The sequence below is a fragment of the Ursus maritimus genome, unplaced genomic scaffold (genome assembly GCF_017311325.1).
Source record: "Ursus maritimus isolate PB19 unplaced genomic scaffold, ASM1731132v1 scaffold_10, whole genome shotgun sequence".
In the NCBI taxonomy this organism is placed as follows: Eukaryota; Metazoa; Chordata; class Mammalia; order Carnivora; family Ursidae; genus Ursus; species Ursus maritimus.
Genome location: NW_024423344.1, coordinates 19,972,083 through 19,988,330, shown reverse-complemented (window position 1 = coordinate 19,988,330; position 16,248 = coordinate 19,972,083). Strand labels below are relative to the sequence as shown.

The 16,248-nt window shown below is 41.1% G+C and overlaps 1 protein-coding gene across 1 annotated transcript; it reads left to right on the top strand.

Annotated features, from left to right (window-relative positions):
- Positions 1-14,265, top strand: ALG11 (ALG11 alpha-1,2-mannosyltransferase). The gene is made up of 4 exons (XM_008706891.2): positions 1-110; positions 5,089-5,319; positions 8,405-9,336; positions 11,814-14,265. The coding sequence occupies exons 1-4, from the start codon at positions 67-69 to the stop codon at positions 12,083-12,085; spliced, it is 1,479 nt and encodes a 492-aa protein (XP_008705113.1). The 5' UTR covers positions 1-66; the 3' UTR covers positions 12,086-14,265.
- The last annotated feature ends 1,983 nt before the right edge of the window (positions 14,266-16,248 follow it).

Below are 16,248 nucleotides of genomic sequence, written 5' to 3'. Positions count from 1 at the left end.
GCTTCCGCAGGAGCCAATAGAGAAGAGGAACAGCAAAGCGCTTCCTGAGTTCGGGGTCGAGGAAAGATGGCGACCACCAAAGGGGGTTGGTGCTTGTGCGAGTTATTGAGGTGAGGAGCAGGGGATGTGGGTTTAAAGGCGTTTTGTTTCACGGTGATATTTGTCCGCCCAGTGCAACTGAAGTTTGCGGGGAGGGGGATCTTCTTGTCACGGATCTAGGCAATTTCCTCAAGGACAGCGAGTGGTCTTCCTCTCATTGGAGTCTTCTAATTAGACTTGAGCTGCCTGGGTTAAAGACTCAGTTTACCGCGTTTTCTTCGTCTGCCCCATTCTGGTGAGGGATCGAATTTCCCTCCCTGTTTTTTCTCTCTCTTCTTCGCACTCCAATTATTCTGTCATAAATTATTCATATTCAGTCCTCGTTTTTCTTTATGATTGAGCCACGATTCATTTTCCAAACTATCGTGTCTCTCGTTTTGGTAAAGAATAAACTGGCTCTTTCTTCTCACGTCGTAGTTTCCCCTCTGTCACTCACCAGAACTGTCACTATTAACATGTGTCACTTAAATATGTTAACCTTAAAACTAAAACAGCTATCTTACCAGCAAAAATGGTTCTGTTTTGTTTTGTTTTGTTTTACGGGAAGAGCAGAGAATTGCATTTCTGGATGCACAAGCTATGGCAAAACCATAGGCAAGTCCAACAAAGGAGAGGACCATTGTTTTATGGAGAAGGAGGAAGTTAGGGGGTGGGATTGAAAGAAAGTCCTTTGGAGAAAAAAGCAAGAGTGGTGAGGATTTCTCATTGGCTGAGTTGCAGGAGTACTCTTGTAGGAGATGAGATGTACACCGTTCCCTGTTGGGTCCTGTTAGTGATTTCTTCCTGTTTAGGATTCTTCTTTTGGGGTCTATAATTGACAGTTCCTTCCCCTTTAGGATTTTTCTGTTGGAGGCTATAATTGACAGTTCTTCATGAAATTGACATTTGAGTGATAAGGCTCCTTTTGCGTTGCCCCTCTGGCCTCCTGACTCCATTTTAGTGAGGGTTCTTTTTATTTTCACAAATATGAAGTTTATGTTGAATCCTCTGCTTCATTATTATCCATTGATCTTTATTTCTGGTTGATGAAAGAATAGTTACATAAAATTTTATCACATAGGCAATACATTGTTTCTTGTAGAAAAGTTAGGAAACAGGTGAGCAAAAAAGAAATTTCGCCGGGCCTGTTACCATCCAGAGATGATTACTGTTAACATTTTGGTGAAAAAAAACCCAGAGTTTTTTCCTATATTTGTTGTTGTAATACTACTGATTTTATGTGTCTTGCCCTATATTTATTTAAAAAAAAAAAAAGACCTAGTATATTCCATCTACACAGTTCTTTCAACACCTACCTATTTTTGTTCAGGTTGAAAATTTATAATTAACACATAGCATCCTGAATAGCAGTATATACATAGTCTCTCCAAAAATCGGGTACTGTTTCTTCATTTTTGTCCCCTCTACTCCAAATTCCATAATGATTATTTAAAACATTTTGAACAGGAAATTCTATTTTCAGAGGCTTCATATTCTTCCCTGCCATTTGAAATATCCCTAATTCAGAGCTTTGCACATTATAATGGAGAAATAAATGTTTGTTGAATGAATGACTCACTGTTGATTGCAGTTATCTTTTTAAAGCTTTGTGTTTCTTTGGTAAGCATTATTTGATGGCACATATTTTTAGTTATATTTAAACAAATTCTAAAATGGGTAGTTTTTACAAGATTTATTTATTTCAGAGATGGGGGAGGAGCAGAGGGAGAGGAGGAGAGAGACTTCTTTGGAGCCCCACAAGGGGCAGGATCCCAGGACCCTGAGATCATAACCTGAGCCTGGCGCTTACCCGACTGAGCCACCCAGGCGCCCCTAAAATGGGTAGTTTTAATGTACAAATACTATAGGATGTTTAATAAATTTATTTATAGAGTCTGTGTCTCTCAGTAAAGGACTGGCTCAACTTCAGTCATTAATATGAATTTTCTTCTGATTTTAAGTTAAATCGTTCAATTTGAAAATATATCACATGAATCTTACCACTTAAATCATTAGAAGGAAATGCCATAAAAAAATCTTTGTACTCTATAGGTCAGCCACATTTTAAGTGGGCTTTTGGCTTGTCCTGGGAAAGCTGTATAATACTGCTTTAATGAACACATATATTCCAAATGTTAAATCACAAATCTTACCACTTCCTTCAAATTCTGTTCATCCTTTAAGGCAGTGGTTCTCAAAGTATGGTCATAGATCTAGCAGGTCCCCAAGACCCTTTTGGCAGTTCTTCAAGGGCAAAACTATTTTTATAATAATTTAAGATAACATTTGCTTTTTCATTATCTTTACATTTGCACCGATCGTGCAAAAGTAATGGTAGATAAAACTGTTACTTAGCACAAATCGAGGCAGTGACATCCAAGTGTTCTAATAGTCTTGTGTTTTTCAACACAATGCACTTGCTAAAGCCAGTTTTACTAAGAATGTCCTTGAAACAGTAAAAATTAATTTTGTTAAATATTAACCCTTGACTTGAATACATATCTTTTTAATATTCTATATAATGTCTCCATACTGAAGTATGATGGTTATCTCATACTTGCTAAGTTACAAGCTGAATTAGACACTTTTTTTATGGGACATGGTTTCTCCTTGAAAGAATTACAGATAAACTATGGTTCTTCTGACTTGGGGATTTGAAAATGAACGAAGTGACCCTGTCACTTTGAAGAAAACAAGTGACAAAATTTGTTGCTAATAATAAAGTTCGAACTTTAACGTGAAAATTAGAACTTCGGAAAACTTGTATCGGCCATTCAGAGCTTGACCACTTTCCAATAATTAAAAGATTTTCCTGATGAGATGGGTAGTGATATTAACAAATGATTTGGGGATATTGTACAGTGAAATGTGCCGACATTTGGAAAGTCTCCATGAGTCATGAACCAATAGTTTCCAAATAAGGCATGATGTTACAAAATCATGTATAGGTAAAAGATCCATTCAAAGTGCAAGATAGACCAATAGATTTCAATATAACAGGGTATGAAAAGGTCATTGATTGGGTTTCATATTTCATGTTGCACCTGGCCATTAAGAAATTACCACTTGTCTAATTTGGTATAATATCGCAGAAAAATACTGTATCCGAAAGGGCTAAACATACTCCCTTTTCCTACTACATATCTGAGTGAGCCTGGCTTGCCTTCACATACTTCAGATAACACAACATAGCACGAAAATTGAATGCAGAAGCAGATGTGAAAAGCCACTGTCTTCTGTTAAGCCAGACGTTAAAGAATCTTGCAAAAATATAAAACAATGATAGCCTTCTTAACGGAATTTATTTATTTATTTTTTGGTTTGGAAAATATAGGGTTTGGGTTTTTTGGGGTTTTTTTGGTAAAAATAAGTTATATATTAACAGGTAATGGACTTGTCATTACTTTTAGGATGATTCATAATGTTTTTAATTCCTCATTTTTATTTCTATTATGCTAAATATTATTGGTAGATATAATCAATGTAAATGAGTCATTCTCAACAAGGGGTGATGTTACCCCTGCAGGACATTTAGCAATGCCTGGAGATAACTCTCACGGCCATGATTGGTAGGGTACTATGGGCATCCAGTGGGTTGAGGCCAAGAACATCCTATAATGCATAGGATAGCCCCCACAGCAAAGAATGAAGTGGTCCAAAATGTCAGTAGTGCCAAGGTTGGGAAATCCTGATAGAAACAAAAGCTGTATGGGGTCTTCAGTTATTTTTAAGAGTTTAGCATTATCCTGAGACCAAATCATTTTAACAAGTCAAATACCTCTCTGGTAGTAGACTTATTCACAATAGAAAATCCCACATGAGAAATTTGTTTCCAAACTAGATATGAATAAGGTATTTATTTCTCTGAAGAATTTATGTGTTTTCTACTTATGGACAATGAGAACTTTGGAACTATACAAAATACCCCATAAGCCCTTTGGAGCCCAATCTGCTGTTCACTACTACGTACAAACTTAGAGCTTCTATATCTTTGTCCCCCACCTGTCACCCCTCCCCACCAAATACTTTAACTCTGTTTTCCCTGGTCCTGAATTTCAGTATTTAAGTTTTAGTATTTTAGTGTTTTTATGCCTTACAAGCTCCTCCTTCTTAAAGGGGTAGGACAGGATATAAAAAATATGAGGTTAGGGACCAACTATATTGCTCAACCCCTAACAGAAAAACATACTTTGAAAAATTATTTTAACATAATCTAAGAGACATTTGAGGAGGTAATAAGATTTTATATTCAGTCAACCACTACTTAGTGGATACCTTCTTTGCACCAGGTATTGTGCTAGGCATTGGCATCCAGTGGTGGACAAGCCTGGGTCCTTCCTTGTGTTTGCAGAGCTTTAGTCGGCCTAGCAGTAAGAGAGCCTGTTAGCAGTCAGTGTGGGAGTGAGTTCATTAACGAGCGTGAAGTAGATTGTTGGTGCATTTTTGGCAACTCATTTAGAGGCACAGAAAGAAGGCAGTGATTCTAGGGTCACAGAAACAGATCAAATGCAAAACTTGTTATAGAAATGGAGGTATCTAAGTTCTTCTTGCCCAGAAATTGTTCTATGTGAGGCACAGTGAGAGAATGAAAATGATTTACTCAAATTTTTGTATTAAAAGTTCGTTATTGATCATTCAAAGACATATTGCTTGAGTTCTGTGTCATAATTTTGAAAGTCAGATGCCGTTCCTATTTGTTTTTAATCCTCTAACACATACACTGTTAGGAGAAAAGTGGCTCATCGTTGATTTTCACTGCCAATTAAAAAGAAAAGTTATATTGAATTGCTAGCATTCTGTGGAGATTGAAATTAAAGAAGATTTGGCTTTTGACATTGGACATTTTATATGTGTTAGAATATTAAAAATTGAGCATTTTGTTAGCAGACTTCCAGCTATAAAAATTTTGTCTTCACTATTAATATAGAAAACAAGTAAAAGTAGACTTTAATTAGTAGTTTCTTCTGAATGGGCATTGTGTCAATTTTTATATTTTCCTTTTTGTTTCAGATTTTTATATTCGTTATTCCTCCCTGGGTTGACAGTCTGTGGAACTTTATGTGTATGTCTGTTCATTATCCTCTGGGGAATCAGACTGCTGCTACAGAGAAAGAAAGCGTCAGTATCAACTGGCAAAAATGGGAAAAAGCAAATGGTGGTGGCATTTTTTCATCCATACTGCAATGCTGGTGGAGGAGGAGAAAGAGTTTTGTGGTGTGCCTTAAGGGCCCTGCAGAAAAAGTAGGTATGCATCTTTCTTAGCTAATTTACTCTGTTGTTACCATTAAAAAAAAAAAAAAAAAGATCATTACCCAGATACTCACCTTTCTCTAGTACATTATTCATAGCCAGGAATTAACTGTTCTTCAATAAAGAAATACTTCTGTTATATGCCAGCCCGCCTTACAAGATCCTATTGAATTTTAGTTGATATGATAAAGAAATAGAAAGGGAAAGTATCTGCCCTTTGATGGCAAAATTTAGTGGGGATAACTGTCACCGTGGAAGAATGTGTGGAGAAGTTGAATAGTAAACAAATATACCAAGTCATGGGGAGTGCTTTAAACGTGAATACTTTTAGTCAGTAATGGCACACAGAAAATAAGCTCTGTGAAAGTGTCTGTTTGATTCTGATGTTGATATCATTACCAGTTAGACAGTCTTAAGTTACTATGTTAGAAAGAGTATGCTGTTAACTGGTTATTTAAAGTTTTAGGCTTCCTTCTCCCCACCCACACCCCCATCCTCATCCCAAAAATGTTTATAATCCCCTTGTAGAGAGGAACAAACATAGTGAAGTTCCACTGATGGTTGTGTCATAGGAGGAAAACTATTATTCTTCCGTGGTTACACTACTTCCTGGCACACGTCCTTCGTCCAGTTCCAGAGCCTTCACACGGAATTCCCTTTGCTCTACATTTCTATATTCTTGGCTCATTGTGGCTTCCAGCCACCACCCCTGCATTTCCTCTGCCATCTTCCATAACTGCCTAGATTCAAAACATTTTCTTAGGGGCGCCTGGGTGGCACAGCGGTTAAGCGCCTGCCTTCGGCTCAGGGCGTGATCCCGGCATTATGGGATCGAGCCCCACATCAGGCTCCTCCGCTATGAGCCTGCTTCTTCCTCTCCCACTCCCCCTGCTTGTGTTCCCTCTCTCGCTGGCTGTCTCTATCTCTGTCGAATAAATAAACAAAATCTTTAAAAAAAAAATTTTTTTTCTTAAATCTCAGCTTAATATCCATCTCCTTCAGGCCTTCCCTACTCCTACTGTAATCCCTCTGGTTCTTTGCTTCTCATAACTCTATGCGTTAACTTGTCTAACTGGATTATCTAGCTCTTGAGAGCATTAGGAAAGTTTTGTGATGGCTCTACCATGCATGGACCTTAGGAGAGAGACAAGCTAATAAGCAAAGAAGAAAAATATCAGATGGTGAGAAGTGCTATGTGAGAAATTCAAATAGGATAATTTGTGAGTGATTCCATACTTAAGACTGAGGAATTAGGGAAAATCTCCAAGGAGGTGATACTTACCTGAAGTCTAAATGACAAAAGCAGCTGACAGTTACTGAGCATTTACTCTCTGCCAGGCATTGTTTGAAGTGCTCCACAAGTGTTAGCTCGCTCAGTGCTCACAACATGAGGTTGTCACTGTTACCCTCGTTTGACAGACGAGGAAGCTGAGTTCCCAGAGTCAGTGTTGTAAACCACATGCCACACTGTCTGCCTCAGGAAAAGACAGTGAAGATGAGAAAAGAGAATTCAAAGCAGAGGGAACAACTCCTGCAAATCCGCTGGGACCGAAAGGAGTTTGGCTTGTTCACAGAAAGGAGTCCAGTATGGCTGACCCTGTGGGCACGTGAGAGAGTGGAGGCAGGGCCCACGTTACACAGGGCTTGAGTGAATAGGGTAAGGAGTTTAGATTTTATTCTTAAGTGCTATGGAAAACCCTATGAGGATTTCAAACAGAGAGATGACATTCTGCTTATCTGTTGCTGCATAACCACCCCGAAATGTAATGGCTAAAACAAGAACATATCATTATTTCCAACACTCTGGGGACTGACGGGCCCTGTTGGGAATCCCTCATGCCAAGCGGCTGCAGCTAGATAGCAGCTGGGGCCGAGTCATGTGAAGGCCTCTCAACGTGTCTGCTTCCCGGGCTGGGACGGTTGCAACAGCTACAGCGGCTGAGGGTGGGGGGCATGGGTCAGGCATCTCTGTCGCCCCACAACTCCTCCATGTGACTCCCTTGGGCTTGGACACAACAGCAGCCTCAGGATAGCCAGACTCCTTACGGGACAGCTGACTTCCCTAGAGCGAGGTAGAAGTGGCCATTCTCTTAGAGCCTGGGTCTAGAAACTGGCAAAATGTCACCTTTGTTGTAGTCTAATGGTAAAAGGAGTCACAGAGCCCACTGTTACTCCAGGGGAGGGGACATAGATCCCACCACTCGATAAGTGTCAAAGAATTTGTGGCCATCTTTCAGCAGCCATTTTATAAGGATCATTCTGGCTGCCGGGAGGTGCAGTTCAGTGCTCATCCTTCAGGCCTGCACAACACCCTGTGGCTATCTTTATCAACACATATCACACAGTTTTGCAGTTTTCTGTTGATATATCTATTTCTCCCACCGGACTCAGCTCCTTGAGGGTAAAGACTCTAATCTCTGAATCCCCAGAACCTACTGGCTCATACGAGATATGGAATAAATGGTTGATAACTCAAAAGAATAACTAAAAACACAATCAGAACAAATGCCAAAAGCATAAATAGTCATAAGAGTGTGGTTTTACATATTTCCATTCTAATTATATCATATCTAGTTTTGATGCAGGCACCAGATCTAGCTTTCAGAATCTTGTTGCATCTCTCAGATAAAAACACTGAGTGATGCTTTAGCATTTATGATCCTATCTAAAGATGCATTTAGTAAATTTTAACTCCTGTTTGTGAATGTTATTAGTATTTTATTACCATTTTATATTGAGAGAGTTGTGAAAATAAAGTTTCTGAATATTTCTTAAAAACGGAAATGCCAGTCAGCAATTTTGGTTGATGTCTGCTCCCTGCAAAACTCCTAGAAGAGGAAATAGCAAAGAACTAGAGGTCTCATTTGGAGGACTGACGTTTCACTCGCAGGGCAGCTGAAGACGCAGGAAAGAGGAGCATCAGTAGACCAAGTACAGTGAATGAAAAACAGTGGAAAACATTTGTTTCAATCTAAAAATAACCTCCTTTATGATTGTGAGAAAATAATTATCTACAACGTTTTGCTTGGTTTCAACCTAAACTAACGAAAACCTTAACTATTACATTCTATTTTAGGTATCCTGAAGCAGTTTATGTCGTTTATACTGGTGATGTTAACGTCAGTGGTCAGCAGATACTAGAAGGTGCTTTCCGAAGATTTAACATCAGACTCACTCACCCAGTGAAGTTTGTTTTCTTGAAGAAACGCTACCTTGTGGAAGATTCACTCTATCCTCATTTCACATTGCTGGGCCAAAGTCTAGGGTCCATTTTGCTTGGCTGGGAAGCGCTAATGCAGTGTGTTCCCGATGTCTACATCGATTCAATGGGATACGCGTTCACAATTCCTCTGTTTAAGTATTTAGGCGGTTGTCGCGTCGGAAGCTATGTTCATTATCCCACGATCAGCACTGACATGCTCTCTGTGGTGAAGAATCAAAATGTTGGATTCAACAATGCAGCCTTCATTACCAGGAATCCTTTTCTCAGCAAAGTAAAGCTCATCTATTATTATTTATTTGCTTTTGTTTATGGACTTGTTGGTTCTTGCAGCGATGTCGTGATGGTCAATTCTTCGTGGACACTAAACCACATTCTCTCCCTGTGGAAGGTTGGGAATCGCACTAATGTTGTTTATCCACCTTGTGATGTGCAGACATTTCTGGACATTCCCTTACGTGGCAAAAAGACGGCCCCAGGACATTTACTCGTTTCCATTGGTCAGTTCCGGCCTGAAAAGAATCATCCTTTGCAGATCAAAGCTTTTGCTAAATTGCTGAATAACAAGGCGGCTGAGTCACGGCCTTCACTTAAACTTGTCCTCATTGGAGGTTGTCGAAACCAAGATGATGAGCTGAGGGTAAACCAACTGAGAAGGCTTTCTGAGGATCTAGGAATTCAAGAAGATGTGGAATTTAAAATAAACATTCCATTTGATGAGTTAAAGAATTACTTGTCTGAAGCAACAATTGGTCTGCATACCATGTGGAACGAGCATTTTGGGATTGGTGAGTCTGTCCTTTAAGCAGCTCGTTTGGTGCCATGAGATACACATTTTAGGTTCTGTCGATAAAATGTTAATGCTGTGGATGTTTTTATCCAGTCGTAGTGCTCTTCTCCCAGTCCACCAAGTAAGCTTTTTTCATTTGAGACCCTGCAGGACAGAACTGTATGTAGTCACTAATAATAGCTGATATTTATTGACAACTTACTGTGTGTAGGTCACTATTGAAATCTTTACATTATCTGATTTAATCCTCTCTGAAGCCGTGCTTCATACATATTTCCATTTTACAAATAAAGAAACTCGGGCAGAGAGAGGTTTTGAACTTGCCCTTGTTCAGGAGCAGTAAGAGGTGGAGCCTGGATCCTCACTCAGACAGCCCCTGCTCTTACCTGCCCATATCTCTGCCCCACCTCACCCCCTCTGCGGCCTGGGACAGGTTCCGGGCCTAATGTCACCGAAGGACCAAATCAGAATCTGGGTGGGGCCCAGGTAGATGTACTTTATAAAGCTCCTCAGGTGATTTTGTTGGACGCCAAAAGCTGAGCCCACCGGGCTCCTCACAGTAATTCTGTTGGTTCTTCTACTGATTCCCTACTCGTTCCTGGGGTGGCCTCTCTTCCTTTATCATTGTAAGTGTCTGACTTGAATTGCCTTAGCCTTTAATTTAGCCTTCCTTGTTTTTTCTAGCACAAATTGCTCTCTCTACCCCTGACTTCCTGTTATGCATACATTTTGATGTAAAATCAAGTACCGGTTTGTGTCTAACCTGGTTCAAGATACATTTCTCAAGTGGCTGCTTTGTGCTTCACACTGCCAGGTGTTCAGGGAAAACGGGAGAACATAAAAGTGAAGTTTCCTAGACTAAGGCTACAGTTTATCTTATACTCTCGTCTCTCCCCAGTTGGTAGCACATGACGAAGCCCAGACATCCAGCAAGAACTTTTTGATTCAGCCCTCTGCACAGGGTCTGATTTCCATGCTTCCTTCCACAGAGACTGACGGAGCGTTGACTGCGCCAGGGGCGTGGGAGGCGGGAGCTGGTGTTCAGAGACGTCCAGCTCCATGTGTGCTACAGACCAGTTAAGCAGCAGTTCACTGGACAGGGTGCTAAGAGCTCTGCCAGGGCAAGTGCAGGGCGACATGAAAACACCCAAGAGAAACCCCGACATAGATGTGTGAGGTCAGAGAACAATTGCCCAAGGAAATGATGGGCCCTGTAAGCAGGGACCTGAACAATAATTAGACGTTAGCCTTGCAGGGGAGAGGAGAATGTCCAGCAGAGGGGACGGCGTCGTGACTGGTGTGACAAAAGGAGCATTAGCAGGCACACTCACGGAACTAAGGGTTTGGTCCGGCCGGAACCTGCAGGAGGAACAGCGTGCCAGTGGAGAGGGGAGCGGGGGCCAGAGCACGTGGCCGTGTGAAGCCAGTGGGAAAAGAGAGACTGATTCTAAGTGTCGGATTTAAAAGCTTTCTGTTTGGGCAAGTTCACTCTGGTTGCCGCCTGGAGGGTGGGTCGCTGAGGAACAGGGAGAGCCGGACGGGGACGGCAGGAGGTTGTGCTGGGCAGCCTAGATGAGCTGCTGGGTCTGACGCTGGTAGGCGAACACGCTCAAGCGAGATTCTGAAGCACAACTGAACAGGACTTGGGGATGAGCGGGATTGTTAAAGGAGAAAGAAGAGTTGGAGAGGACCTCCCAGGGCTTTGAGTTTGGACAGCTGTGTGAGAGGTGGATGGCTTTCCCCTCGAGGCAGACTCCAAGAGGAGAGGCAGTTGATGAGCCAGGTTCCCCGCATGCAGAGTTAGAACGATCCGTGGGACATGGAAGTGTGTGTGTGTCCAGCGGGCACTTGTCTACACGAGTCTGCAGTGCAGGCGAGGCACCTGACCTGGAAACAGACTGAGGACTTGGCATCGTTTCCGGGTCGCTCCGGAAGCCCCAGGGATGAGGGTAGAATTGCTTAGGGGAAGTGTGCCCAGCCAGAGGAGGCCCCTGGTACAAAGTGCTGGAAACAGGAATGGTTCAGAAGTGGGTAGAAGAAGAGCTGCCAACAAAGGAGAAGAGAAGAGGAGGAGGGAAACCTCCTAATGCTGTTGTTTGAACTCCTGAAATTCCACTTTTGATATCTTTTTACACCTTTTACCTTTCAGTAACCATTATCTGCCGTCTTGCTCACATTCTGTCGTCTTCTACTTTGTTTTATAATCTGCAGGATGTCTGTTTTTTATAGACGCTTCTTTCACCTGCTTGTCTGTTTCAATTAAGAACGAAGCATCATTACTGTGAAGCTTAAAAACGAAAAAACTTAGAATTATTTAGTACTGTGGAGGCTTAATGAGCAAATTTATAGACACAACAGACATTTACTTAAATTTCTCATGAGTGTCTTAAAATTTGTGGAGGTTTCTGCTCATCCTTGTTCATACGAACGCTCTCAAAATGTTAAAAGAGTACATGGTTTCTGTTTGTTTCTCAGGAGTTGTTGAGTGTATGGCGGCTGGCACAATTATCCTTGCACACGATTCAGGGGGCCCGAAGCTTGACATTGTCGTTCCTCACCAAGGAGAGATAACAGGATTTCTGGCTGAAAGTGAAGAAGGCTACGCTGAGACCATGGCTCATATTCTGTCCATGTCGGAGGAAAAGAGACTCCAAATCCGAGCCAATGCTCGTGCATCTGTAAGCAGATTCTCTGATCAGGAGTTTGAACTGGCGTTCCTGTCATCTGTGGAGAACTTATTTAAATAATGCCATGTCTGTACAAATTGAAGATATTTTATATAAAATGGCTAAATACCTTCATATGTTAGTATTTTTCTAAACGTTTTCTGTATTGTAATAAAGTCAGTCGAAGCAACGCTCTCAGCGGTATGTATAAAACACAGGATATTTATTTCAATGAAAATGAAAAAAAGGCAAAATTTACCGAAATAGTTTAAATGAAAAAATTTTAGATCAGTATTCTGTCTCAAATTCTGAAAAATACGGCTCTGAAAGAAAAAAATTGAACAGTCTTAATGTTGTAATCATCCCTATTTTTCAGATCCTATTTGTCAAATCACTGTACTTTAGAACCCAGGAAAGAGAATTTCCCTTTAGCAAATAGGAAACGTCGAAAGGAGAATGGAGGACTGACAATTCATTGATTAACACTTTAGAATTGTTCTGACATCTTGGGAACACAGAAAAATTCTAGTACATTTAAATTCTAAATTCTATTGTGGATGACCTTCTTGAATATATCAGACGATTTTCTTAAAAGAGAAAAGACACTTGAAGCAGGCGTCATCAGGTGCTAAAAGCACGTGGTTGAAAAGACAGAGGGACCGTGGCTGCCCCGCAGCTCAGGGTTTGTGAAGTCACTGTGCTTAGTGCTGCCAGTACATTTGTCCCGATATGGAGGGATCGCTCGTTATCCCGTCACATTCCCACACCCAGGGGCTGCGAGGCAGCTTGAGGCTGTTCAGAAGGTCTGAGTGAGAACAGCGTGCCACGTTGTTTTTCTCACAGTGACGGTGAACTAACCAGCTCCATCCGCCCGGACTCTTGGCAGCACCGTGCATCGTGAGACGACGAGGGGGCATTTAGAAAAGAGCTCCGGACTAGCGGTTAGAATACCTGGGCCTGACCCCAGCGTCATCACGGACAAACATCGGACCTCCTAAGACTCAAGCTGCTGCTTAATCTTTTTGAAGGTCCACATCTTCATCTGTTATCTGGTGATGGTAACACCTCTCCTCACTACCTCTTGGCGATTCTGATTTGGAAAGTATGTGAAAGTACCTTGAAAATTAGAAAAGTTTTTTTTAAAGGTACCTTTATAAAGTAATTTAATTAAAAGTAACCATCTATAGTAAATGTCTCTTGTAATCAACCCTCCTTATTAATGCATTAAGACTCAAGGTAGACATGGATACTAAGTCAGTGGCTAGGACTACTGTGCTGATTTTAACAGGACTTCTGTGCTGAATCACTAGCAGGAAAATTATGTGGATGTGCGGATAGGGCTCTAGAGACCTACAACACTTGGCATTTTCTGCATCTATAACTAGCTCCTTCTGGTTCAGTGAATCGACCTGCCGCACAGTCTGACACATCTTTGTGTTAGGAGCATGTGAAACTCCCCTCATCCAGTCATGGACCCAGCCAGCTTCATCAGCCACTCCGAATTACACTGTTGACTCGTCTGCAGGCCACCTTCTGTCTTCAGATCAAACAGCAGCGACACAGAGTCCCAGGATGACGTGACACCAACATAGCTTTGGGTGGAGATGATTCAGTTTAGAAAAGAAAGACTGGTGGATGTTGGAGCTGGAAGGAACCCTACAAATCCTCGGGTCCAGTTTTCTCATTTTCAACTTTACAGACAAGAACAATTCAGTCTCACAAAGCTGTTTAAGTATAAACACTGCAGGATTACAAGCTGGGTGTTCTGACTCCAGCCCAGTTGGTTTTCTTATCTTATAGCCAGTCTTCGAGCAAGATTCGCGCCACTGTCCCCGCAGTCTACCCATCTACCCTCAGAAACCCACAGGACTCGAGGTAAATTGAAGGGGGCTAAGCAGAAGGAAAGGATGCAGTACAGGGAGAAAGGATTCTGAAATTCCCTAAAGCGTTTTTTAATCTTGTTTCTTCAGAATTATTTCTATTTGCCACACACATCACTGGAAACATACTTTGCGTATGTGTTCACCCTGCCTATTCCTAATGTGGTTATTATGTGTCTTTTTTTTTCGGAATGACTGATGACCATGAAAAGCGTCAAAACAACGCGTCAGCTATTTTCTGTCTGGAGAGCTTCTGAGTGACTGTTCATTCCTATAAAACAGTGTTTTTCAGTGGTCCAAATGCGGTATATCTTGAACCTCCAGCAGTGGGGATTCTCATTCTTATTTGGGTTGTGTGTAATAAAATACATGTTACATGTTCTTTGTATAGTAATCTCTTTGTATCTAATATGACTTTGATTTAATAGATACAAAATCTGTTTGTGATATAAAGTGACTTTCATTATCTTGGATACTTTCCCCCATATGGTACATTTGCACCCCCATGCAGTCTCCCCAATGCTGAATCGTTACCTACCACTAAAATTTCTAAGTTCCATATGCCAAGAATTTAGAAAGAAAGAGAGAAAGGGAGAAGGAAGGAAGGAAAGAAAGAAAGAGAGAAAGAGAAGGAAGGACGGAAGGAAGGCAGGCAGGCAAGGAAGAGAAGGGAAGGAGGGAGGGGAGGGAAGGGAGGAAGCAAGGGAGGGAGGGAGAAAGAAAAGGAAAAAGAAGGAGAAAGAGAAAGAAAAAGAATTTAAAGATAGAATTGTCTTGCCTCTGGTACCCAAGAAAAATAGGTTGTCAGGTATAATAGACATTTTTCTTTTAACAAATGTTTCAGACCTACAAAACACTGCAGAGCTTTATACACTTTATTTTAATAATTTTCAGGGTTTTTTACAAAGTCAACTCATAGACAAAATTATGAGAGAGTAGTCAGTATAACTGTTTCAGAATACTTGTGTTTAATTATGTAAATGTACCCTCGACTCCAGGACTATAATATGATAGAGTGTCTGCTAAATCATTCAACCGAGTTGGGTACAACAGAAAAGTTATCCACAGCAAGAAGTTGTGCAAATTGCTAGAATCAAATTATGCCCTTGTAATTTTCCCTCTCCCCCTGCTCCTCAGCTGATTCTTTCGTCTCTGTCCCCACCCTAAATCTAAAGCCACCCTTGGCTTTGAAGAAGCATCAGTTCTAATACTTGAGTGCTTCATGCTCACTTGAACTATACAAGATACTTAGAAGGCAAGTTAAGAGTTGATACGCCATTTAAAGAATGGTCAGTTTGATAGCTGTGATACATAGTTACCAAGATGCATAATTTTTAATAAAATTTATTCCAAAAATACATGCAAGTCTGACCAATAGTTTCAACTTAACGCAGGCAGCTAAACCTAAGCCCAGGATAATCAGTTGTGCTTCCAGAACATGATTTAGGTAATGGCGTACGTAAGGTGGGCAAGGTGAATCAGGGACTGACGTAGGTTGAAAAACCATGCAGATATGTGTACAATCACAATGAATACTTCCTACTTTACAGCAAAGAACTCAAAATCTTAGAATGAATGATAAGGCTTGGTGGCTATTAGCTAGAGACTTTAGCCCAGCATCTTGTCATTGGAGCGGACTCGATAGGCTTATTCTTAAACATTGACCTTGGACATTCATTCTCCGCCACCACACCCTGCCCCCCGCATATAACTGAATGGTCTTTGGATCTTTGGGATTTTCAGGAACCATGTTTCATTTTCCATGCATTCAAATACTGCTTAGATTTGTTTAGCACACCAACAGATTCAGTATGTCTGAACCACATAATGTTCTGAAAGTAAATTAAACATGTGTACACTGACGACTAAAAGATTCCTAGAATTAATGATGCTCCAATCTCTCGGGGTCATGTGTTAACCAAGGTTGACATTGACACAGTGGTGAGAGATTTTTAAATATTCTCAGCCTCATGATGTGACCATGCTGAGCACTCCTGAAAAGAGTAGATTATAACCCAATACACCAAGTTGAAAGAACAGTACCTCCAACATCACCAGGAAAATACAGGCATAGAAGATACATCATGTGGAATGCATCCCACAGTTAGGGGACTCCCGATACTTTCCCCACATTTAATAAAATTATATCAAATGTAAACACTAAGCAGACCTTAGAAATAATCTGACCAACCCTTCCTCATCTTTGTTTTCTTTTTTTTTTTTTTAAAGATTTTATTTATTTATTTATTTATTTTACAGAGAGAGAGACAGCCAGCGAGAGAGGGAACACAAGCAGGGGGAGTGGGAGAGAAAGAGGCAGGCTCCCAGGGGAGGAGCCTGATGTGGGGCTCGATCCCATAACTC